This window comes from Alligator mississippiensis, chromosome 4 (assembly GCF_030867095.1).
Source record: "Alligator mississippiensis isolate rAllMis1 chromosome 4, rAllMis1, whole genome shotgun sequence".
In the NCBI taxonomy this organism is placed as follows: Eukaryota; Metazoa; Chordata; order Crocodylia; family Alligatoridae; genus Alligator; species Alligator mississippiensis.
Window position 1 is genome coordinate 43,592,860 of NC_081827.1, and position 27,158 is coordinate 43,620,017.

Sequence of the window (27,158 nt, forward strand, 5' to 3'; positions counted from 1 at the left end):
AAAGGGCTGGAGCTGGGGTGAGTGGGAGAGCCATGGGGGTGGGCTGGGGGAGCAGGGGACAGGTCGGGGGACTTGTGGCAAAGCCCCCCATGCAGTATGGGGCAGTGGGGGGCAGCAGGGATTGCCCCCCTGCCTGACAGCACCTTGTAAGTAGGGGCTGCTTTTTTTTTTAAGCACTAGGAGCTGGGGCAGGCAGGGCAGCCATGGGGGGGTTGGGGGAGTGGGTGGGGGTCAGGGGGCACTGGGGGAGCTGAGGGAGCAGGCAGGGGATGGGGCCTGGTAGGGGTCCCTCCATGGTCCCCTTCCCCCTCCTCCAGCCCCCCCCTCCCTTGCCCTAATTACCAGCTTTGAGTCTGGCTCCAGCTCCTTGCTGCAGCCAGCGGGGACTGCCCAAATCATCAAAGCTCTCCAAATCTTTTCCGAGGATTTGGAGAGCTTCAAATTGATTCAAACCTTTTTATTGGTCTGTGATTCAATTCGGATTTGGAGATTCGGCCACCAAATTGGGCCGAATCTCCTCTAAATCAAATCAGCACCCCAAGCTTCACGTGGTCCTAGTTGTTACTGCTACTAAACAAGAAAAGGCAAAGGCTTGGTAAAAACACTTAAAAACTAAGCAATCTTACCTCTAAAAGTTAAAAATGATATGCTTGACATGGCTGACCATTACAATTTATTATGACCTATTGCATATTTTACTTGACTCTTAGTTCATGAGTCTTTTTTCTATCTGTCAGCAGAAATAAAAAAAATGGTATAGTTTTCCCAAAAAATGCATAAAGAAATCTAACATCTCTCCCAAGGAGATAGTTCATAGAATCATAGAAGTAGGGTCGGAAGGGACCTTGTAGATCTTCAAGTCCAACCCCCTGTCTGGGCAGGAGGAAAACTGAGCTCAAGTGACCCCAGTCAGGTAGGAATCAAGCCGCTTCTTAAAGACCCCCAGGGTAGGAGCCAGCACCACTTCCCTTGGAAGTCGGTTCCAGATCCTAGCCACCCTAACTGTGAAGTAGTTCCTATGGATGTCTAATCTAAACCTACTCTCCAACAACTTGTGGCCATTATTCCTTGTTATCCCGGGGGGCGCTAGGAGAAACAAGGTCTCCCCCAAACCCTTCTGGTCCCCCCTAGTGAGTTTATAGATGGTCACAAGGTCCCCCCTCAGCCTTCTCTTGTGAAGGCTGAACAGGGTCAGGTCCCGTAGCCTCTCATTGTAGGGTCTGTTCTGCTGTCCCCAAATCATGTGGGTGGCCCTCCTCTGGACCCTCTCAATGTTGTCCACATCCCCCTTGAAGTGAATAAGTAATGCGTTTCAAAGAATATTTGTGGAATAATTCTTGTGTAATTGGTTTGTCCAGACCAATTCCCCATGTAGACAAGTCCTTAAAATACAAGAATGAAAAAAATGTGAACAGGGGACCAGATTTCCTGACATGCTGCAGCTTCTTTGGTACAAAATAGTCTCAAACACAATGCCTGGGAAAGAAGAATTCCAGTAGCATCACCTGACTGTGCAATAGAGCCAGAGTGTTTATTGATCTGATCTTGTGTGACTTCTCCCTTAGAAACAGAGAGTTATGAAATCTGGAAATCTCTCACTCTTTTAGTTCTTCTGATAAATTAATTGAATTTGTTAACAAAATAGAAATTTTGACATATGCACACAATGTAGGTTAAGATTATAAAATAAGATTTTAAAATGTAACCTCTGGTCAGTGAGTAGAATACATGTAAGTCTCTGAGTCAGAAATAATTTCCTTCTTTTGTGACTGATTTTCTATAGCATTCAAGTAATATTTTAATTCCTTCATTACCTGAAGAGTAAAAAGCGATGGAATAATGTCATAATCCTTCACGACTACCTTAGTGAGTCCTTTGAAAATGTAGGGTCAAGAAAAACATATTCAGCTCAATGATCTCATAACTGAATATCCAACAAATATAAAGGCAAAGGAAACAGGCTTATCATGACTAATGTTCTGGATAAGAGGAAATTTGCAGAACTGCCAGAGTGCTCATCAGAAGTCTTAACTTTCCTACAATCAATTCCTTCATACCCCTGGTAGCAGTGACAAACAAATTTCTTTGACATCATTTCCAGATCTGTGCTCGATGCTTCTCCCCTCACTGTAAATTCTTGGTCCTCTGAAATTTCTATTCTAAAGTTTTTAGAATTCAAATGCAGGTAGTCCAAGGCTGTCCACTTTTTTCGTACACATCTCCCATTGTTGTGACAAAGATGCCTGCTGCACATCTCTGCTGCTGTGGTTACATTGATAATGTAGACCCCTAATTCAGATGCAATGAATTGTTTCACCTTTGTACAGTTGCCCTGCAAACCAGAGAGAGAAGTAACATGAGGTGAATTGGTCTACATTTTTTAAAACTATTAAATATGCAAAATGTAAGCAAGCAAACAATATTAAAACTAAAAACTGAATTAAAGTGATTTTAATAACTTAAATTACAACTAGGTTGTTGTGACAGGGGCAACTTCATAGCCAGATCCCAAAGCGGCCAGCCCACCTGCCTAGGGCAGTCTGGCCCATCTCATCTGCCACGACTTGGTTGTTAATTTGATTTATTCAGCGGGAGGCTGCCCATTCCTTGCTCCGAAGTCAAAGGGGAACTACCTGTGGCTCCAAATCTTCCCTACACTGCAGCCCATACCTCACAGATGGCATCCAGTTTATGATTACTTCCCCTGGCCTGAGGCCAGGGCAAATTCAGTCCATAATTGGGCTCCATTTACTCTCCCACTCACTCCGCGCCCCCTCTCATAGGGACTTTTTGCATACCGCCATCCCAGGCCACACTCCATTGCCCTAGCTCCTCTTGAGAAACCTCTCATGGGATTTTGGGCTTAGCTACTCTCTCCTTGGTACCACCACACAGCAACTTCAGTTTCCACGAGTTCCCCTACTTTCTGTGGCATAGCCTTACACCAACGCTGGACTGCATTTGTCCCAAACTCCTCACTGGCCAACTCTATACCATGCCCAACCCTGGGGTCTCCTCATCATACTTACAACTAGCTACTCACGGGGCTGGCCCTTGAGCTGGCCTTCAGGCTTACTCCCAGTTTGGCCCTACTCAGCACGCCCCTGGAACTATCCTTCAGGCCTACTCCCAGTTCAGGCCTGCTCAGCCCCTTCACACGCACAGCCCTTCAGGCCCACTCTCGTTCAACCTCACACCATGTTCACCAACTACCCGCTCTCGGGGCTCTGGGATCTCACATCCGTGCTGGGTTCAGGTACCTACAAATGAGCATACCTGGCCCCACTACTCCCACAGGACTCATGATTACCCACCAGATGGTGAGGACTGGACTTAAAGCACCCCTACCCACCTTTCACCAGGGAGGTTAGCAGTCCTGGCATTTAGTTGAGACTGCCCCACCACAGGCAGTCCCACCAGGCCTCCCTACCCTGGCAGGGTGCAGTTTTAGGTCATGCCCAGGACCAGGAACCTTCTCCATCCCCATAGCTCCTGCCCTTACCTCCAGGATGTTCTTGAGCCAAAGCTCAGCCATCTGATGTTTCTCTTCCAGCCACTGGCAGCAAAATGCTGCCTCCCCCTATATAAACTGGGTTGTGAAATGCCCGCGTAATCAGGCACCTGCTGGCTGCCTGCCTCAGCCCTTAAAGTGGCAGGCACCCAAAGGTGTGCTACCACAGTTGTCTTATTTAAGAATTACAACCTGAGAATGTCCCATTAAGGTCTTGGAATCTGATTGGAGCAACAGATGTGTGTTCAAACAATTGGATTCAGCAATTAATCTCATTACTGATAATTCATTTTATCTACTTGCACCTGACAGGTTTTCATTCCCATACCAATCAGCTTTCCCATTATTGCCATCAAAGCAAAAGTAGAGAAAAACTTGTGCTTCATACAATGTTTAGGGCAACGTCAAGAAAAGCTCCTTCTTATGATAAAGTCTGAAGCCCAGGCTTCTGTATATTCAAGATAAGTGTTGGGGCCTCAACCATCAGCACCATTTATCTACCCATGATCAAGCCTGACATCATAACATGCAAAATGTCCTCTATTAAAGCAACATAGACTGTACACTATAAATGAATAAATGTACCATTTACACGCCAGCTTCTCCTGCACATTCCAGTTAACTGGTACTATACGAATACTTGAAGTATGTAACCATTTTGTGAATTAGGTTTCAGCTGACTTCCTGCATATCTATCAAGTTGGAAAGGAATCTGTAAAAGCTTGCCAAGTGTGTGGGAGCTCTCACCCAAAATGCTTTATACTGGCCAATGGCAACCTTTAATTACCATAATAACCTGTCCAGTCATGAAAATTTACACTATTCATTTAGGAGACAATTTTTGGACACTAAATGAGCTGTTAGATTAGCTGGAATTGAAAACTCAAGAGAATTTAGACATTTGGGAAATACTTTTAAGATCGGTGAATGAAGATTGTATGCACCATTAGTGCATTTAAATTACTATAAAAGCACAGACTTACCACTGATGAAGTTAAATTCATGTCTCCCCAAATAACGATGCCAGCAGCTCCCAAGGCAGCACTTTCTCCAATAGTGTTAATAAGATCTTGCTACAGTAAAAACAATAAAGAGATTGCTCTTAGGCTAATTCACTGCTTTCATAGTTTGTTTTTTCTAAAGCAAGGTAAGTGTTATTTATACAAGACTGCCACACTTCCCTTCTTTTTCAATGTGACTTAAACAAAATTTAAGGAAGATTTGTTTTGAAAAATTATCAGTATTTGTCCCAAGATTTAATAAGCCAGAAACAATGATCATTAATAAATGTTATCTAAAATTTAAGTTGTTCTTGCAAATGTGCTAATTGCTGGGCTGGTGGTACTGATTTTTTTTCAAGCAGTAAACAAACCAATAAAAATGGTTTTATAAAAAATAAAATACATGATTTTAATTTCCTTTGTTAATTTTTTATTTGTGATACTTAACTGTTTCCTAGATGTAGTATAGTTTATTTAATAAAAAAATCATCACAGGAGAGCTTCCAGCAGAGCTCAACTAGTGAATTTTTGCTAAAAAGAAGAGATGGGCATCTCTACATTCTAATCAACTCTCTTCTAGCCTTGATCTTATCTAATTTGAAAGATGTGACTCTAATACCATGAATTGTTCAGCTGTTTCCACTACAAAATTTTACAGGCCCTAACATACAATTGGCTAAATATTATGAATGGAAACATGCTAGAAGAGAAAGCACTGCCCTTGTATAATGGAAATGAAAAAAAAAATGTTTATGAATCAGTCTATGTAAATTTAGGAATTGCAGTTTGGGTTCATGATCTCTGCCTGTTTATAATATTACTAGCATCTCTTACTGTATCTTTCCATTATATACCACCTGAATTAAGGGTTGAGGGTCTGGTACCTGATCATCTGTCACTTAATGGACCATCAGCAACTGAATAAGCACATCCCTATTAGACAATGGATACTTCAGACTCAAAACTTTTGATTTACTAGTGGAAGTTAGATGCTTTAAGAAACAAAGGGAAAAAAAGACACAGTATACTGTGGGCTGGAAATGGAATAACTATAAGAGACGGACAGGATGTTAGAAGTTTCTGTTAAAAAGCAGAACACAACAAGATGATGAGGAAAAAGATGCAGAAGGGGCCTAAACTCCTAAAAGACACAAAGGATGTGTGGCTATGTGGCACCGCAGACCCATCTGTAGCCCCACAAACTACATGTGCCACACATACAGGCATTTGCTGTGCTACAAATTAACAGTGTGTTGTGGGGGTGGGGGTTGACACTGGAAGATCCCAGTGTCAAAAAAAACCTGTGCCTAAAAAAAGTGGAGTGGCATACATGGCAGTGGCATGCGAAACCCAAAACTGGAGCCTGGCCAGCTGGAGCCACACTCCAGCTGCTGGCCAGGCTCTGTGCACCAGATCACGATTACTGGAGCCCCAGGAGGCTCCCAGGATCCCAGGTAAGGCTGCTGGGACCAGCCCAGGTGCTGGCCCCAGCCTCCCTTACCCCACCCAGGGGAACAGCCATGTGCTCTGGGAACTGTGTGCCACTGCTATTTCTCCCTGGGGAAATGCACGTGCGTGCATATTTGGATGCAGCCTTTGGGCACATCCAGAAGTGCAGTTCCCCCTGTAACTCAGAACACTTTGCAGGAAGTGTTCTGAGTTGCAACAATCCCCAGACCAAACAGAAGTTCACTGTTCGCTTCGGGGGGGTGGAAGAATCTAGCTGCTGGCTGCAAGTGCGCAGCCACTTGCCCCTAGCAACAACCCTTCCTCCCTGCTAGCCTGCACTGTTTTTGTAGGAGCAGGGAAAGGGATCAGAGGAAACTCATTCTAGGGGTTTCCCAGCTGACACTGGAGGCTGGGGTGGGTGAATTGGAGCCCCCCCCCCCCCACCATCTCAAGGGGGGGGGGGTACAATACAACCACTCCACCCTCCAGCGGGAGCTGAAAAAACCCCAAACCAAACTCCCTCCACTCCCTTCCCCCACTCCCATTCTGAAAACAGCTTGGAGGCTGGTAGGCAGGCAGATACAGATACAATGTATATGTATATGTTACAGAAGATACTATGTTGTGAAACAACTTCATCTGACTCTGCATGCAATGAAGGGTCAGATTTTCAACCAAACGGCCATTTTTGAAGCAATCTGGAGCCATGCAGTTGTGTTAGGTCATGGATATAGACTGCTTTCTGTGGCCAGATCAGGCAAACACTGATTTCTGTATGACCCCCAAATTTCACAAGTTTATCAGAAAAGCTAAGGAAACTGAGTCAGTGCCTCGTGTGCAGATGCTTTTTTTACATTGTATATGTATATGTATATGCATAGGCATAGGTGTGTGTGTGTTTGTGTATATATGTGTCTTTGTGTATCTCTTGTGCTTTATCTATGAGTGAAATGTATGCATAGGTGGCTTAGAAACACCTTTACAAAGTCTCTTTGATTTAACTGTCATGAAACCTCAAAGCAGTAATCAGGAGTATCCAGAAGATTGGTGCTCTGTAGAGCGCACTCGTGAGTTACTTATGAGACATTCATCTCCCAAGAAGGTGGAATGAAAAATGTATGCATTTCCAACCAAATTCCTGCTTCTGAACTTTGATATTTCATCGATTCCCCATTATACCCTATGGCTGGATCTCTGAAGTGGCTCCGAAGCTTTTCTGAAGTGGTTCGGAAGCTCTGAACCACTTCAGAAAGCCTAAAGATGCCAGCACTTCGATCTGGACATGCTGGCGTCTGAAGCTTCTCCAGATCCAAAGCATGGTCTGAAGCCTCGCACAGCCCTAATGATTGAGTCAGGGCCTCTCTATCATTCCTAACAATGGCCTACCTCAGAAAGAAATACCAAAGGTTCATCTCGATAACCTAGTCTGGTATAGACAAATACAGGCAGAGCATAATTATGGGATGTCATAGAGGAGATCCTCATGGATTCATTGACCCTAAATTGTGAGAAGCGTAATATGTTTTCACTGTTTCCGAGAGATTTCTTAATGCCAATGGAAGGATACAGAGCTTCACTGCTATCCCAAAGCCAGGAAAGTTCATTGTTCCTCAAAATTTCACTCTCTGGGCAAGAACCAGTGTAGTTCTGGTCATAGAAATTATAATTGTGACAATCGGGATATAAATAATATCCCCAGAGGCCTAGGGGTCTGCTTTTAATTCCTAACTCAATTGTTGCCTTCATGAAAGCCTTTGCACTTTCTTCAAAGGAAAGTTTGGCCAAATGTTCAATGTCATTTGCTGAAATATTTCCTTGCATTTCAGAAATGAGTTTTCTTGACTTTCGTCTGTAAACATCTTTTGTATTCCAGTTGCGAGCCCACTGAGGCCTCCAGTATTCCCAGTCTATAACAGCTAATCCACTGAAGTTCTCAGCTGGAATGTAATAGTTAATATCTTGGCCAGCTTTTTCCAAATGAGTTTGCAAGCTGAAGTTTTGGGGTAGACCACCATTAACAGGGATTTCCTGTGATGTGTACCAGGGGTAAAAGCCCAATCTGTTGAAATAAAATATGGTCACATTCTGCCCTCTTGCCCTGGCTAATGGGCTTCCAATCACATGGAACATTCTCAAATTCAGCATCACATTGTATCTTAGAGAGCACAGATCTGTGGGAGCATTCCAGGCAGCTATAAAAGGCTTTCTCTGGAAGATTGGTGGTCGTGCTTGTTTCACTGCAGAAGAGGAAGTCCACAGAAGTGTAATCGGTAGCCATGCGGTGAGCTGAGCCAGTTGAACAATGTTTAATAGTAACCCATTTTCCAATAACAGTCTCATGATGTAAGAGGCTACAGTAAATATATCTCCTGGTTGATTTAGGTCTGTAAAACATAAGAGAAGAGGCATTATTATTTGTTCTTCATAAGGTCTTACCATTGTTTATTGGATCTAAGGCATCTACTACAATCACACTATATGAAAGCCAACATTCAAGCAGTACTTTTAACATATATGTTAAAGACAATAGACCAAATTCTCAACTGATGTAAATCAGTGTAGCATCATGGGAGTCAATGAAACTATTGCATAGAGCAGCAGCTCTAACTCTGGGTCATTGAGCCACATCCTAGTCTCACTGAAATCAGTAGGAATGTTGCCATTATTTCACTGGATCCTAGTGTCCTAGTGTCCTTGGCCAGTTCCAAAACAAGGCGGAATGCACCTAAAACCAGACTGAGGTGGATTTTATACATCTTATTCCACCTTTCCACTCCCAAGCCTCCCCTCCTCTGCCCCACCCGTATTGGCCACCTGGAAATGCTTAAAATTTACTAATGCCTTCGTATTTGGCCTGACAGTCCCCTATGCACCTACAGTCACCATTCTACTCATACCTAGAAGTGCCCTAGTATGAACCTTGCTCCTGCCTAAATCTCATTAAGAACCAGAAACTAGGCAGAGCAGTACCCAAGTCCCCTGAGGGGCCTAAGCCTGTTGGCATGTTCTGAGCACATCACACACACAGACACAGATGATCAGGCACTTCTTTAATATTATAGTGCAATTGCTAAAGGAGAAGGTGCAACTGTCCAACCTTTTCAAGATAAACTAGTGATTAGAACCTTCCATTTTTCCAAGTAGTCAGAGCACCTGTCTAGGAAGAAGTTTGTGGTTTGGTCTCTTCTCCCAAGATTACTACCAATAACTAATCCCACTCAAATGACTGTTTAATGTGTAAAAGGCATAAACAGTCTTGGAGGCAGGAACCAGAACCCTGGTCTCCACACTCCCACCTGTGTCCACTAACCACTAGGGTAGGAAGCCATGGTCTTTCTTGCTTGTTCTTCTTCTGCCCCCATGATGCTTACATTCCTTTCTGCCCGGTGGCATAGCTTTAACAAGAAGGGTAGAGAGTAGTGATATCCTAAATTCTGACTGCCTGAGGAAGAATTAATCACACATCTCCCATGTTCTGGATGAGTGCTTTTACCACTAGGCTGTTATATAACAAGTGCATGGCAATGCCATGGCAGTGACACCATCATTTCCTGTGTTTCAGAAAAAAAGAGTGAGCCCTGATCTTTTCTTTCAAAGAACAACTGTAGGTGCCTACCCTCCAGAGAAAGCTGGTTAGCCTGCAACCCTGATTAAGGGGCCAAAGTCAGGAGAGGAGTAGCAGTTCAAACAACTGACTATTGTTAGCATATCCTGGTGGCTAGCTGCACATACAGGATTTTGGTATTGTCTTTATGAGGTGCCTTATTCTTCCCAGACATTTATATCCTAATTCTTGAATTTGACTTCTACTCTAGGAACCAGGTACTCAAGCATTAGGTATTGAATGCCAAACATGTTGCTTCCTAAGTCTTTTCCTCAATCTAGTTCTCTGCCCCAAAATGTTTACTTCTTAATTACCCTCATTCATCTCCCTTTCAGTACTTTTTTCCTGGAGGTGGAGACAAATCCCTGAACTCATGAGTTAGAATCAAATTTTACTCTCACCCGCACTGTCCAGTCCTTTTAATTTTAACAAGGGTTAATTTATCTTTAATGGAGCTGCAAAGATAAAGGAGACAGGAGAGCCCTTTTGTTAATTTCTTTTGGTTGCTCCTCACATGGATATGTAACAATTTGTATAGTTGCACGGTTTTTGCAAAGAACTGCAAACACATTGAGCTTGTAACTGGTTTAGAAGGAAAAATGGGACTAGTTACTTTCAGTCTTGAAGCAGATGCTAGTTATTCCTGTTTGTCCTGGAACCCCTTCAACCATTCTGCACAGAATCTTCTCTCACTCTCTTCTACCTGCACTTGTCAACTTTGTTTCATATAAAGTCTCCGTAAGTTGGTTCTTTCTGAACTCTCACACCAAAGTTAAGCTTCTTACCATTACCTTCCAAGTAGTAAATGGTCGTCTTTCCCTATTACCTTCTGTTGCGTCCACTTCCCATATTTGGCTGGTATCTGAGGCTGGATCCAGACATTCAGGCATGTGCCGTTTGTGGCCCCATAAACCTCGTTACAGTGCCACAAACTGTACCCCTTGCATGTTAAACTATGTGCAGCACTGCTAATTTGCAGTGCCAGGGCAAAATTTGCTACTGGGATTTCCCAGTAGCAAAAAAACCCCTGAAGAAAAGAGTGGCGCAAGGCATACCAAAGTGGTGTGCATGAGGACAGATGTGGAGGCAAGGGAGCCTCCCTCTGTGCCCTGCGCCCCAGCCAGCCACTCCCTGGCTGCCTGCTCCCCTGTCTCCATGTGCCTCAGCGTGGGGGCTCTGCCTGCTCCCCCATCTCAAGGCACACAATGCCCCTAGCCAGCTGCTGCATGGCTGGCTGGGGCGCAGGGTGCCTCAGTGCAGGAGCAACATGTGCTTTGACATGGGGGGTCTGCCTCAGAGGCTCCATGCTGAGGCATGCAGAGCCAGGGGAAAAGCTAGCCCAAGGGTGCCTGCACATGGAGCAGCAGGACAATGTGTCCCACTGCAAAGCACACAAGCAGAAGTGTGTACTGCAGCTCAAACTTGTGCTGCTATTATTTGGGCTGCTGCAAATGCACACCCCTGCTTGTGTGGATGTGGCCTAAAAGTTTCTTACTCAGTCACTACATACTGTACCTTCAACACATGATCCTCTACATTTAAAGACCCATTTTTGACCAAGGGAAGCTAGTCTGTTAGTTTTTAAAAGTTCCCAGAAGATGTTCCTTTTCTCTTAAACCCTGCTTGCCTGTCTGTTTTTCCTTAGATTGGGAGCTGCTTGAGACAAGACCATTGTTCCTTATAACTAGTACTACCAGCATCTGATAATAGGTTTGTTGCACAAAGGGCAACCAAACAACCAAATAATTCTTTTTTTGCATCAAAGTATAAAATCAAGTGTGCTAAAGTCTATCTATCTTACTTCTAAGGATCCCTATTTCGGTAGTGTCCAAAAGTCTCACAACCTTTAAATGTATTTATCCTCACAAGACCCTGTCCCACTCACTCTTGCTCCATGCACAGTAACCCTAATGAGATAGTGAGAAAGTCCAAGATACACTGGAAACACAGGTTTTGTGTGCAGAGCCGGGATACCCCGAAGGCATCCTTTTATATTTGAGATTGATGCACACAGAGCAGGTGTGGGTAGGTAGGTATGGCTTGTTTCCTTGGCACTCTGCTGCTATAATATAGAAAGACACTGTGGCATGGATTTCAAAAGCACTACCAGCTATTGGGTGTATCTACATGAGATACTAAATGTGCAGTAGATTAATTCTACTGTGCATTAGTGTGGCAGGCAAAAACTATGCTAATGTGCTAATGCACAGTAGAATTAATCTACTGCACATTAGCATCACAAAAAGAAAAGTATATGCTGGAACTACTGTGTAGGAGTGCTGATTATGGTGCATTAAGTTAGTACCTGTTATTATGGCGCATTAAGTTAGTACAGGTAACTTAGTACCTGTACTAACTTAATGCTCCATAATTACAGTGCATTAATGAACATGTAGACACAGCCATTATGCATCTTATTTGCATTGAAAGGCACCTAATTTCTACTTTTTCCTTTAAAAATGTCCTCCATTGAAACTATAAGGGATAACACTTCACGTGTAAGCCACTAGGTGTCACCATGTACAAAACACACATTTCCTATTATAATACAAGTGAGAGGAAGTGAGAGAGCCTGTAGGCATCTTGACTTAGGGGAATGGCTAATCTTACCCCCCCCCCCCATCTATAAATAGGATTTTAAATGTGTGAGTTGGGGGGAGAAGGGGGTAATTTGGTGTGTGTGTTAGGGCAGGGCGTTATGCTATATGCTTGAGTTTTGCCATTGAATCTGAAAGTAGAAAGTGGCAACTACTCCTTCTCACAAATTATCATTCACAGTCCAAGTCAGGGGAAGTGCATATAATTAAAAATGAGGTCTGATGTGCTCCATATGTATTGTTTTTCTTCATCAGAATGTCTTGGGTTTCTGTATAGCAGAGGAACACAGTCAAACTGAAAGTATAAAAATTTACATACCTAAGGAAAGCAAATACATTACTGAACACTGGGGAAATAATGATAGCAGGATACTGTAGCAGCATAAAAGTTGATCAGCTATAAAAGTCATCCTTCAGGGTGAAACTTTCATTAAGCAACTTAGATGGAAGAGTATTTATTATATTTAAAGGAGAATCAGCTAAGCTTTTTACTTTACTGCACAAATGCAAAACATTGAGTTTCCCCATTTAACAATTTATTTCAATGTATTTATCTTGCCATCATGCTGATAAATACATATCCAGCCCCCAGGCAAGGCTAAAATCTGAAGCAGCTCATTTGCTGAATGCCCTTGAAAAACCTATGCCAAAAGTGTACAGTACCAACGCTTTCTTACCGACAGTGTTCAGGTCCAGTTTGGTTCTAGCTTGTGCAGGATTATTGAGTACACAACAATCATTACCTCTTCTTCTCCATGGGTATTTCTGCCCATTATAACAGTTAAATACTGCCAGAAACTAGAATAAATGCATTTGATTAGGCCCTGAATCTTCTACCACCTATGGCAATTCCGTGAACAAAATGACTACAGAAGCAACCCACCCCTGTGTCCAAATTGTAGGCAGCAGGCACAATGGACAGCAGTTCCCAGAAAAGAAGACTGAGTAAAAGTCTCTTGTACTCACTCCTCAGTAAAACTGCAAGAGCTAGAACTAAGAACTGACTTGAAAGGAACCGTTAAGAGCTTGCAATAAAAAGGGCACCGCTGTCACAGGATCACAGAAGCCTCATCTTAAATAAATGATAAGAAAAAGGTCTGAGCATTGATCAGATTATATAACCCCTCAGATTAATCTATAGTTGAAACAATGTGATGCTGCCTTATGACACTGTTCTTGAAAAGATGCTTTCTATTTGGCCTAAGAACAGACTGGCTCCATACTTCAGCCAATCACAATAATTTTAATCATAAAAATGCGTATTTTAAAAAAAAACAAAGTACCATAATTATAAATATAACATCTCTTGTGTGTTATCAAGTAATCTTTTATCTGCAAATTTAAAATAGAAACTAATGGGCTAATAGGCTGATGCAGGCTTAGTTTAGTTTAAGTCATGCTGCTAGGCCTGATCCTTGCTTCTTGTACATGTTTTAAGGCAAGATTTTGAGGGAGGTTTCTAAAGGGCTGAATAGCCTTTGCATGATATACAGCCCAGTGGCATGAATGATCCCAGTGAGACCAAGATGATTTAGGCAAACTGAGGGAGGGAGGATGCATTGTTACAGGAATTCTTTCATTTTCCTGTGCATGAATGGGGGCACATTAGAATCACAAATCTTTTGACAGTTCTTCTGGAAGAGCCTTTGTGAGCCATCACCTTACATTAGCAAGGATTTCCCCTCAATGAAGAATAATAATAATAAAAACTAGACAATATATTTTTTTACAGCCTTGTGAACTGGCTACACTCAAAGTCAATAGAGCAATGTTGGTTCATACAGGTGAGGCTCATTTTTTCTGAAGTGTCTTGCTGTCTACCATCAAGCTGCTCAGGGACCTGAAGCAATGTAAGTACAACACAATGTTTTAAAATATCTAAATTCCAGTGCAGATAGCCCAGCCAAGTGATGAAAATGTTAAGTGTGTATTTGATAGCTCAATTTCCTATAAGGATAAACAGAATGAAGTCTTTAATTCAAGTTTCAGTTGCCACAGACATGATGTGAGATGCATACTGGATACCAGGCCTAGAACAAATTAAACCTATTATGCTGGGTCTGGGACAAGTATGGTTGTGGAAGAGGCTTTTCCATGCCCAGTGCCACACTAAGGCCATTACACACTAAGTACATTACACTCATTTTGGGGTAGAGCTCATGCAAGGGGAGAATGCTCTCAGCTTCAGTACAGTGCTCTGTACCATGGTTTCTGGATGGAGTATATAGTCCCTGAAGTTTCTCAAAGCCTGAAGCAGGTTCCCCCTACTCCTGTGCTCCTAAACCATGATACCAGCATGGTCCTATTCCAAGAGGATGAATGTGAGATAGTTTCACAAACCCAAGGCCACCGTTATAATGGGTAATTCCTGGTGGAGAACTCTAGCTACATTTTGCCTCCTTATGCCACAGAACTATAATAGAGCTAAACATAGCTCCAAATCTGGGCCCATTTTCCAGATTTGGTAGCATTTTATTCCGGTTTAAATAGCTACACAAGGGACCCAGACAGAAGTGACAATTTTTGTCCGATCTGGCCACAGAAAGCAGTTTATAGCCGTGACCAAACACAAGTGCACAGCTGCAGATGGCTTCAAAACGGCCAATCAGGTGAAAATCTGAACCTTCATTCTATGAGGGGCCAGACGAAGACATTTCAAAACAGAACATCTTCTGTAACTTCTGTCTGCCTGCCAACTGGCCTGCCACTGTTTTCAGAATGAGGGGGAAATGGGAGCAGAGAGAGTTTGGTTTGCGTATGTCTGAATCACCGAAGCTGTGTGTGTCCAAACCGCCGAATCTTTCCAAATCTCTCCGAATCGATTCAGAGGGTTCCGATTCGATTAGGAGAGATTAAAGGGTGCTCTGATTCAATTTGGATTCAGAGATTTGGCCACCAAATCAAGCTGAATCTCTGCTGAATCAAATCAGGGACCAAAGCATTGCACAGCTCTAATGGGTATATCCTGGGATCTGAGAGCTTGTTAGCCATGTTAGTCCTATCTAGAGCATCTGATGTAGCATCTGCACCAATTAGGAAATTAGCTTTTCCTTTTTGTTTGTTTACACCTACATGGTGAATCCTAAATCAAATTCACAACAGCATCTCTCCTGTTCTTAATACATTCACCTAGGAAACATTAAATGCAAGTCCAGCTGTTTAGTCCTGTTGTGTAACAAGGAGCTACTTCTCCTCTGACTGGGACTCCAGAGAGTTACTTCTCATTTGCTCAAGTCTAAGATGTTTCCAACAAATTGTGCTTTATTTTTCCCTGGACCATTGCAACCATAATGCTACAAAACCACCACAAGTATAAGAATGAACACAGAATCAAGTCCCCAAACTTTGCTTTAGAATGAATTCCTACACACACATTGGAATGATTATAGCCTGCACAGAGCCTCTGCCGAATTGGATGACATTCTTTTTTTCCTGCTCCAACAGAATAAAAAATGCCCCTTGCAGGTTTTGCCTACCTGCTGCCTCTTGCACTAGCACTACATAATATTGCTGAAGGAAATATAATGATTCTGCCATGTTGGCCTGAGGGATTATTGCAATTATTTTCAAACTGAAGTCATGGTAAAGCTCTGTAAGCCTGGTGAATAGATTTTTATTTCAACAATGTTTTTGAGCAGAACTAACAAGCTAGCCCAGTGGCACATCTGCTGTGCATCCTTGCTTTCAGGTCTCCTCAAACTCACATGCCATGATGCTTTCATGTGAACAAAGAGCGAATTTTCAAGGAATCAGGAAGTGCTGCTAGCAGCCTCTGAGCACCTGGTGACTGATGGAAAGGAACTGCCTGGTGCCAGGCTAAGAAAACAGAATGAGAGAAACAAGTAATATCTGAGGCTGAATTGATAAAAGCATTTTATACCAAACCCACAGCTGGCAAAAATCAGTGCTGCTGTCCTGAAATAAGGGGTTTTGTAGCACACTTAAATCAGTAGACATTTTCCTCTTAAAGAACACAGAAATCATTTAAGGACTGAAATTATTGCTCATCATGAAAAATGGCTAGTTGAGATTGTTTTCTGTCCAAAGTGATCAGGAAAATTGTATGATTCAAACCAGTAGTTTAATAGCTTTCAGTTAAGTTTATTACATCAAATGTTTTCATCTGGTCTTTATGAGCCAAGAGACCCCTCATGTAAGTTGCTGCAACGATAGTAACATGAGGATGACAGCATTTACATTAGTAATGCTCTGATCTAGATCTGTTTCTTGCCATTCCTGAGTTCTTGAACAGGCACATTCTCAACTAAGGTCATTCTTATTGCCTTCTTTATTTATTTAGTTTTAAAATAGCTGAACTTTACCCATATGTCATAATAGATGAAGCTTGATGCTAGGAACCTGGAAAAACCTATACTAATCTCATCCATTAGAGTGATCTGAAATCTCACTAGAAGTAAAATTCATCCCTAATGAGAAGGATAGGACCTAAATTCAACTTACATCCTATTTTGCAGTTCACTTGGGCATAAGTGGTGCATAATCCTTTGTGCAGGACCTTTCAAGATGAGTGAAATTCATCCTTGTACAAGAGTACTTGTATCATAAGCTAGCAGTGAAACACAGGAGCCAGCTAACAGGCCAGTGGAGGACAATGAAAATGATTAGAGGGCTATGAGGGGTGGCTGAGAGAATTGGAATTTTCCATCTGAAGAAGAGAAGGCTGGGGCAAGGAAATTTAATAACAGTCTTCAACTACTTGCAGCGTGATTCCAAAAAAGAATGGAGCTAGACCAGGGATGGGCAAAGTCTGGCCCACGGTCTGGATAGAGCCTGTGGCAGAATCCATTTCCCAGCAGCTCCTGCCCACATCGCTGCAGCCAGTTTCCCTGGAGCCCCCAGAAGCAGCAGGTTTGTGACAGCATGGGACCAGGGTTTCCATGGAGACCAGTCCCAGCAGTGCTGGCAGGGTGCATGGCTGGGTGGGGAGCTGCTCTGGGGCTGGGATCTCATGGTGGTAACAGCGTGGTCCAAAACTGGGCCAGATCTGCAATCAGGTGCCTGCACGCCTCAAGCAGTGCTACTGGGGCAGATCTCCATGGAAAACCTTGGCCCCAGGCTGTCAAGGCCCTGCTGTTCCTGGGGTCTCCATGGAACCTGGCTGCAGCGATGTGGGCAGGGGCTGCTGGGAAATGGAGTCCACCCACTAGCCAGATCCACCATTTTGCCCACCCCTGAGCTAGACTGTTCTAAGTGGTGGCAGATGACAGAACAAGGAGCAATGGTCTCAAGCTGCAGCATGGGAAGTTCAGGTTAGATATTAGGAAGAACTTTCTCATTAGGAGGGTGGTGAAGCACTGGAACAGGTGACCCAGAGAGGCTGAGGAATCTCTGTCCTTAGAGGTTTTTAAAACCCAACTAGACAAAGCCCTGGCTGGGATGATCTCATTGGAAATGGCCTCTTGAAAGCCTCTGGGAAAAGGCCAGAGGGAAAAGCAGCAGGGGGGTGTCATGCTGGACATCTGCTACAGGCCACCAAACCAAGAGGAAGTGGTGGGCAAGGTCTTCTTTAAACAACAGGTGGAATCTTCCAAATCACCGGATGTTATTCTCTTGGAAGAATTTAATTATCAGGACTTCTGCTGGGAGGGAAACAGAGCAGTGCACGAGCACCACAGCAAATTATTGGAGTGTGTTACGGATAACTTTTTGATACGGATGGTAGAGAGGCTAACTAGGAGGGAAATTCTTCTCAACTTGCTACTCACAAACAGGGAGGAATTGGTTGAGAATGTGAAGGTGAAAAGTAACCTGGGTGACAGTGGGCACATCTACACCAGACACTATGGTGATGTAGCTTGTTACCATGGCAACGTAACGTCAGCCAGCATGAACCATGACACTGCCGCTACTGAGCGACAGCAATGACGAGGACAGCTCTTCCCAGCCCCTGCTCTGTAATTGCAGGGCAGCAGCTGGGGAGCTTGTTCACCACTCAGCTGTGTGAGCACAGAGGTGGGTGGGAAACAGGGTGGGGATAAGGATCTCCCAGCATCAGCCCCACAACCATGGAGCTGGCCCAGTGAGATAAGAGTCTCCCAGCCTGAGCCCCATGACCACGGAGTTGGCGCTGGGAGTTAAGGATCTCCCAGACTCGAGTCCCCAATTGAGATCTTAAAACAGGGGGCTTGGAGCTCCATGCTGCTGGGGCTGGGGGACATAGTCCCCACCTGGGGTCGGGTGGCAGAGCCCACCCGAGCAGCAGGCAGCTCCTGGGGGCAGGGACCAATCTTCTACCCCCTGGTGGCCAGCTGACCAGGAGCAGATTTGCTCCCAGTCAGGCATCTACAAGAGCACCATTACTAATCTCAAGTAAATTTGCAGGTAGCAAATTTACTCATTATTAGCGAGGTTTACTGCACAATAAGCATGTGCACATGTAGATGCCCATGCTTACTGCATAGTAAACTACGCTACTGTGCAGTAAAGTGTCTCGCGTAGATGTATCCAGTGACTACAAAATGACAGAACTCAAGATCCTTAAGGGAGGAAGGAAGGAGAGCAGCAGAATTAATATGCTGAAATTCAAAAAACAAATTTTAGCAGGCTCAGGGACCTAGTGGGTAGGATCCCCTGGGAGACAAGTCTGGGGGGAAAGGAGTCCAGAAGAGCTGGCTATACTTTAAGGAAGCTGTATTAAGGGCACAGGAGCAAGTTATACTAATGCACTGGAAGAACAGGAAGTAAACTAGGCAGCAGTTGAAACTCACAAAGGAATTCTACAAAAAGTGGTCATATTACTAGGAGAAAATGAGAAACACCAAGGCATGATTTGAGGTGCAGCTGACTAGGAACATAAAAAGCACTAAAAAAAAAAGATTCTACAAGTATGTCAAGAAAACTGATAAAACTCTTATAGAATGCAAGCTAATTATAGATGATGCAAGGAAGGATGTAATATGTAATGCTTTTTTCACTTCACTCTTTACACATAGGTACAGCTACAAAGTGATTAGTGCAGTTGGCAGCAAAGTTGGGGAATGAGTCAAACAGCGTGGGGTAATGGCAGAGCAGGTTAGCGATGACTTAGAGAAATTAGATGCTTTTAAGTCATCAGGGACAGATTGGATACTGAAAGAATTGGCTGGGATAATTTCAGAGACAGTTGCTATCCTCTTTGAAAATTCGTGGAGGTCGGGTGAGGTCTCAGATGATTAGAAAAGGACAAATATTGTGCCCATCTTTAAGAAAAAGAAGGAGGATCCAAGGAATCACAGACTAGTCTGTCTGACCTCAATACCTGGAAAGAATATGGAATGGGTCCTCAAGGAATCTATTGTGAAGAACCTAGAGGAGAACAAGATCATAAATAGTCAGCATGGATTCACCAAGAGGAAGTCATGCCTAACCAACCTGATCTCCTTCTGTGATAAGGTGACAGGCCCCGTGGATGGGATGAGAGCAATGGATGTGATATACCTTGACTTTAGCAAGGCTTTTGACACTGTCACCCATGACATTCTTATTAATAAGCTAAGGAAATACAAACTAGATTAAATTCCTGTAAGGCAGATACGCAACTGGTAGGCTCATCAGTGCTCAACAAGTAGTCATCAATGGCTCAACGTCTAGCTGGGAGGAGGCATCGAGTGGGGTTACCCAGAGGTCTGTCCTGAGTCCGGTATTGTTTAATACATTTCTTAATGAGTTGGATGATGGGATCAAGTGCGCACTTAGCAGATTTGCAGATGACACCAAGTTGAATGGAGTTCAAGACGCTCTGGAGGGTAGGGCTAGGATCCAGAATGACCTGCATAGACTGGAGAAATGGTCCACAGTCAGTCAAATGGGATTCAACAAGGACAAGTGCACAAGCCTGCACTTGAGACAGACTAATTGCCTGCACAAGTACAGACTATTCTCAGAGGAATAACTATCTAGGTTGCAGAGATGACCTGAGGGTTATAGTGGACTAGAAGGTTAATATGATCCAGTTGTGTCCTCTTGTTATAAAAAAATCCAACAACAGAGGTGTCACTTGCAAACCAAGGGAAGTGATTCTTCCACTCTGTTCACCTGAAGTATTATGTGTACTTTTGGTACCCTGGGAAGCAAGACTTGTGCAGAAAGGTGCTGCAAGAATTAGAGTTATTTAGTCTGAGGAAGAATTTCATAACAATCTTCAAAACCTGAAGGGAGATTATAGAGAGGATGGAGATGGGTTTTACTCTATGGTCCACAGTGGACAGGACTAGGAGCAATGGCCTCAAATGGCAACAGAGGAAATTTAAATTGGAGGTTAGGAGGAACTTTCCAACTATGAGGGTGATCAAGCTTTAAAACAGGCTATCCAGAGAGATTGTGGAATTTCCATCCTTGGACAGGTTGGACAGATGGTTGACTGGAATGGTTTAGTCGGGGATGACCATGCCTTGAGGGAAAAGCAGAGGCTTCCTCTTCCAAAATGACAAAAGGCCACAATTCCAGGTTCAGTTTATTTTATTCAAATTCTCCAGTGAGAAAGAAGAATAAACGGGATCCCAGCCAGGCCCCATATCCAATCTCTCCTTGTGTAGTAAAGTTATACACTGAAAGATACACAGACCTTAAAGAATAACTGCCTATGAGAACAAGAGCCTCCCATACTTAGGTTATTTAGTAACTTTCTGAGCCTGTTGGCTGTCAGAGCCTCTGGCCAGTCAAGCCAAGCTCTTGAAGTTCCACACCTGATCTTCATCCTGGGCTAATGTGACTGCCCCAGTTCTCTGTAGCTGGATTGGTTGCTGAGGGCACCAGTCAGCTCTTTTAAGCACACCTGCAGAGTCAGGCTGCAGGCACACCTTGACAATAGGCTCAGTCTGCTCTAACAAGCCTTGTGTTCATTGTTGTCTCTGGTGCTCCTGGCTTTTCCTGATCCTGATCCTGATCTTAGATCTTCCCTGGAACTCAGTACTCGCTCTTTGATCTGCCTGGTTCCTGACTTGACTTCAGCTTTCCCTGACCCTACTCTTGGATCTTCTCCGGAACTCAGCACCTGACTCTCTGACTCTCCTAGCTTCTGACCTCAGCTTGCACAAGAGACTATGTCTCTTGGATGTGTGCTCCACTGATTCAGACCACTACCTGATGCCCCAGTAACTCTTACCCCCTTGCATAGCTAATCTCCTGGTTGCCCTTCAGAGGCCTATCTGCAGGCCCAGCTATGTACACCATGGCCAAAGCCTCACAATGGCTTTCACTGGGAATTTCTCAAAGAGCAAGCTGCCATTCACCATGGAATTATGGCAGAACTTGGCTCTATATGAGGGGACCTGGGATGTAAAGAAATGTAAGTAAGAAACAAGCAGGTTTGGAGGCAAAAAAGTTAGACTTATAAAATTCTGACCTAAAAAAGGCAGTATCAGAAAAAGTCCCAAAAAAGAATTCCTGTTTATAATCTGTCATCTGATTGACTGAAATTATTGTTTCTAGCATAGAATTGTCTTCTATTTAAATTTTAAAAACTGCTTGTACACATTCATCTACTTGACTACCCAGGGGGAAAAAACAAAAATAGCATATTGAGTTCCTTGACATAACTGCAATCACAGAGCTCTTGAAAAATAGCTAATATAGGAACATGGGAACCAACTGTATTGTGTGATGGTTATTCATCAACAGACAAAATGTGTAAGTACATTTAAGAAGGGCAGTTATTCTAAGCTGAAAAAACTCCAAAAATGCTGGTGGCTTATAGGAAGCAAAGTTATTGTTCTTTTAAACCCTTAAACTTCTGGAATATACCTCAGATTTGTGCAGAACTTTTCATTAGCCTTATTTAATTATTGTGGGGAATATATAATAGAAAAGTAGGGCTGGAAAGGACCTCAGGAAATCTAGCACCCTGCTCAAGGCAGGATTATCCTTTTCACCATCCTAGACATGTGTTTGCAAACTTAAAGACTTTGCAAACAACCTTCTTATAAAAATATCAGGCACAGTGCCTGAAATGTCAAAAACATTCAAGATTGCCACAGGTAAAGCTGGGGGATGAGAGCACTGTCAATATTCTGCTGCTGCAGAGATGGAAGGTAGGTGTTAAGTGCGCTCAAGAGATCCAAGGAAGAGGACATATCTGCAGAACAGAAGAAGGTCACCCAAATTGTGGGAACTGAACATTAGAAATAAGACAAGGACCTGTCAAACCATTGTGCAAATAAGTGCATTGCAAAAATGGTTTGACAACATGGGGGAGTTGTATAGGACAAATGTCCTGATTGGATCACAAAAAGAGAAGGCAAAAATATGTGTAGAAGAACAGAGAAGAACTGAGTCCTGATCAATGTACTAATCTATTTTAAACTATTACTATTTTAAATCTGGTGATAATAGATTGTCCTAAAAATCTCTTGGGGGGGGGGGGGGGGGGAGCGTGGGGAGGAGAGAGGGCAAAGTTTTAATCCCATATATTCGAAACCAGGTACAAACTGTGTCTTCCGCCCAACAGAGCACTACGAGGTACTGTAATTCTGTTTTTTCACTTAACCTCAAATAAAGGCAAAACTCCCATTTTGTGAAAAGAAAGAGAAATTCTTCAAATATGTATGGGTCTCTTTCTGAAATAGCCCACAACTGTGGTTACACATTGCCCAAGGAAGAAAAAAAATCAAAAAAGTTACTTTTAAACTTGCTTATTAAAACAAAATCAATATTAGAGAGCACTATAACATTATGATTTAAAATACCACCCCTTTCTGCATATGTTTAGATTGCTAGGTGCTCTTAGCCTCCTATATAAACCCAGTTACATGATGCATATAATTTAAGTCTGAACACAAACCACAAATGCCAAGGTATGAGGTTATGTAAGTGCCCGTAGTTTTATTTCAATGAGATTAAAAAAAACCAAAAGTATAGCTTCTGTGTCAAATGCTTTGCTTCTTCTAGGTCAAAGTTAAATAGACAGATAATCTCTACTGTTTGCTTATTGCTATTTTAATAATATAGCTACTGAACCAAGAAACACTGCACCATGTTCAGTAACATTAAACTACAGTCAAATCAGCCAGTGGCAAATTGAGAACAGAAGTTTTCATTACACAAAACAAACTTATTTCTAAGTTGTAAGAAAGCAGCACCTGGAGGTTCCCACTCCTTCCTAACATCATCTCCAAAAGCTATTGAAAGGAATTATTGCAGCATGTGTAAAGTTGACAATGTTGCTACTTCTTTCTTTAAAATAATCCATTGCATTTAATCTTATTAAACAATCCTTGACACTGGGTTTTTGAAGAGGACTGGACTTTTGCCTTCAAGATTCTATTTTTTCTTCCAGAGGCTGTGTCATTCTTCAGAATGTGAAGAGCTATCATTTCCAATGTATTTTTAGTGTAACCTGTAGTTGCAAAAACTCCCACTCTGAGTCTGGCACAGATTGACAGAAAACAACTTTTCCTGTAATGTAAACAAAAATGTGCTGGCTGTGGCTGCATCTTCACGACATCAGAGTTCTGAAGCCAAAACACATTTATATATAGAGAGAGAGAGAGAGTCTCATATTTTATATATATATATATATATATATATATATATATATATATATATATATATATAGTCTCAATCAATATTTTTGCAATGCAATTCAAATTTACACCCTAAATAATCAAGTGCTATGGAAAAAATCAGTCCACTGTTAACATTGTTATTTGAAATATAGTTAATATTTTATACAAACATTGTTTATCTGCCAGGACATTTCATGATTAATTAATCTGATTCATTTGACTTTATTCTGAAATATACTTAAGATTTTTTTTTCTCACCCTACTTGAATCCCTCTTTTTTCCAATACTCCACATTTTTCACTGACAATGGAATGACTCAAAGGAGAGAAAAGGTCATGCAATATAAAAAATGATCCCACTGTTAAATTCAAACAACAAACTGGTCAGCTCTACTCACTGGGATGTTGTTAAGACTTGGAGCTCAAAAAAGATTTAATAGACCATTTTAAACTTTCTTGCTCTTGCAGCTCCACTACCAACTGAGCATTCATTAGTTTCTCTGAGCAGACAACCAACAGTAGTGGGCTGAAAGAACTGTGCATTTCATACATGTCACATAACCCTAATAATAATTCAAATGTTAAGACTTGGAAGTAAATTTCACCTGGAAGAGAGGGAGTTTCCAGGACTGGAAAAAGACCATAGAAGAACAAATGTATCCCTTCTGTCACTTCATCACCCCCAGTGGGAGTTTCAGATGCACAAGGTGTGCAAATAGTGGCCCTGCAAATTATGTAAAATATGGCCTGGCCCTTTATATCCATGAATGGTAGAGTAGTTTTATTCCATTATGGATTTTGAGGTCATGAAGAAGATAGAAGACTATTCAAGAGGCTGTGAAAGAAAAAAACTCACCAACTTAAAAGCATAAGACTGTAGAGCAAATACTCTTCTGGCTTCAGTCCTGCACTTAAATACAGTGAAAAATAGGGGAAAGAAATATTTTTTTTTCTAATTTTTCTGATCTAGAAAATTCATCCAGCTAAAATGGACATCTACAAAGAGATCAAATATGTGTAACTGTAATTGTGTTTGCAATAGTGGTGCTAGCCTTCTGTTGATATGTCAAGATTTTGCAGTACACTTTACTGTTTCAGGAGAAATCTGTGATATGAAATCTTGATATATTCTTTGCCTAACTTATTTATGTTATACCACATAGTAAGGCCCACTGTTACCCTGAGATGAATGCTGCAATGCATGCTGCAATTGGATTGGCTTGTGAAATTTTCACTGCCTCCTGTTTAGTATTTGTACTATAGTAGCACCCAAACTCGAATTTGATCAGAAGTACAGCAAGAAAGCAGAGGTGCAATTCTGTAAAAACAAATCAGTGAGGTGGTATATGAGGGCTAATGCACTAGCTGCAGTAACCTTGTGGTGACAATGAAATAATATAAACTGTGAGAGACACCCTCTAGCAGGTTGGACTGCTGCAAGAAAAGCTATTTTGCCTCTACACCCAGCCAGAATCATCAAGGGTAGAGCTATATGAAAAAGGGCAAAACATTAATTCACCATCCTCAAACTTCAAAGAGAATTCAGTCTGAGCATGGGTTAGGTTTTAAACCTAGGTTTATATTGAATCAGTTCCTCTGTGCCTTTTGACACTCTAGCATGCATTTAATAGGCATCAGAGATAAAAGTATATAGATACTTGTAACCAAAACCACCAAAAGCTAGGTTGTGACAGGCAGGCAAGTATAAAAAATATGTCACAGTTGTGAACCTCCACTTGAAGGGCAGTAACTGCTCCCTCAGAATGTCTCTGTGGGCAAACAGCTCCCCAGAAAGGACTGACAGGAGAAGGTGGGACAGTTACTCCAGGTCCCTCCAGATCGGCCCTTTATGCGGGAATTGACTGTCTGCCCCTAAAGGGCAATGCCACCTGTACAGTTGCACTATGCACCAGACCACCAGAATGAGCATCTCATGAAACTGCAGTTCTGTGGTCACCCCTAGAAAGCATGGTAGCTAAATTCCATATAATAGACCACATTATAGTTACAGCTTTTTATAAAAAATATATACAGGGATTCATGTATATAGTAAAAGAGAACTATAAAAAAAACTTATTTTCTTTCCTGTGATAAAATACTCTCTTACAAAAGGAAGTATATGCTTCAGATCTGTCTGTTACATTCATTTATATGTTCAATTCCATTAAATGATATTGTTGCTAAAAATTCCAGGCCATATTTTGTCTGCAGAAACCCACAGAAATCAGCTAGGTGAGACAGCAGAACTTCACTCACTGTACTTCCTATCATTCTAATGGCCAAATCCTAAAGATCTTTACATCCAGGCACAACTTACAGTGAGCCTAATTCTGCTCCTTCTTAACCTGATGTAAAACAAATGTAACTTCAGTGATTTACACCAATGGAAGAAAGTTGAGAAGAAAAGAGAGATAGGACCAAACTGCACCTGTTGCATATTGACATGTCTCCATGAATTTCAGTGGAGTTAAGTCAATTTATATCAACCAAGGATCTGGCTCACTGACTAAAGTAAATATTTTGCCTGGGTAAAGACCTGACCTCTTAAATTTTATATAAACTTTATATAAATTATCCAACACACTTTCCATTGCAGATTGCATGTTAGCTCTAATCTATTCTTGTTTATGTTACCAAATAATTTTTGCATATGTTTTGTTAAGTATTTTGTTCTTATAAACCTGTATAAACAGAAAAAACACTTTATCACATAAAACAAAATCTGTTGAAATGAACACTGTAATTTAAGTGACACTTAAAATATAACAATTATATTTTTCCCACTACTCCAGGAAAACAAGTTAGGTTGGTGTTTTACAATGTACAAATGTCAAGTCTAAAAGCAAACCCATGACTGATGATACACTCTTAATTTTAAAAAGAAGCTAATAGTTTTCAATGGACATTATTTTAAGTAAGGCATGATTAACTTTACTTTAACTTCACGGAAGTTCTGAGCACAGAACAGAAACAAGAACTAAAACAGAGTATATAAGAAAATGAAACAATGTAAAGACTTCTAACTCAATCCCACAAGACAGTTCTGAAAGGTTTTTCTTTTAATTATAAATGGGAAAAAAAAGATTTTTACCTTCACATGTGCCCTCCTCCATTCCAGTTGTCTGGTATATAGTAAAAGTTGAGAAGCAAACCTTTACTGTTGCCTTTGAGCACAACTTGTCATTACAGTGGTGAGTCAGAACACTAAATTCTATTTAACTGAAGTCAGTCCCACTTAAGTGTATTGGTTTAAATTGGCTATTGCAGCCTGAAAATATGCACCTTATAGGCAAACTAAATAAGAGATATAGAGAGAGACAGCACAAGGTCTTGTGAACTTCAGTTAATCTATAAAGTGTGTATCTAGCCTGCATTCTGCCTGACCAGTCAAACATGGCTAACTACCTCTCTCAGACTTAAATACTCACTGCAGTCCTGTTATGGGCTAGATCCTTAGTTAGTGTGACTCAGTATAACAGCTTATACCAGCTATAAG

At 42.0% G+C, this 27,158-nt stretch overlaps 1 protein-coding gene across 1 annotated transcript; it reads right to left on the bottom strand.

Moving 5' to 3' along the window:
• Positions 1-210: 210 nt before the first annotated feature.
• Positions 211-27,116, bottom strand: HYAL4 (hyaluronidase 4). The gene is made up of 4 exons (XM_019491845.2): positions 26,754-27,116; positions 7,348-8,345; positions 4,495-4,584; positions 211-2,332 (listed from the first exon to the last, which is right to left on the bottom strand). The coding sequence occupies exons 1-4, from the start codon at positions 26,773-26,775 to the stop codon at positions 1,919-1,921; spliced, it is 1,524 nt and encodes a 507-aa protein (XP_019347390.1). The 5' UTR covers positions 26,776-27,116; the 3' UTR covers positions 211-1,918.
• Positions 27,117-27,158: the final 42 nt, after the last annotated feature.

Bases quoted from the DNA above. Each gene is read 5' to 3' on its own strand.
- HYAL4 (XM_019491845.2), bottom strand. From the start codon at position 26,775: ATGGAGGAGGGCACATGTGAAG. The intron at 8,346-26,753 runs GTAAAAATCTTT...TATGTTTTACAG, and splicing joins GGAGGAGGGCACATGTGAAG to ACCTAAATCAACCAGGAGAT. The intron at 2,333-4,494 runs GTAAGTCTGTGC...TCTGGTTTGCAG, and splicing joins TGAATTTAACTTCATCAGTG to GGCAACTGTACAAAGGTGAA.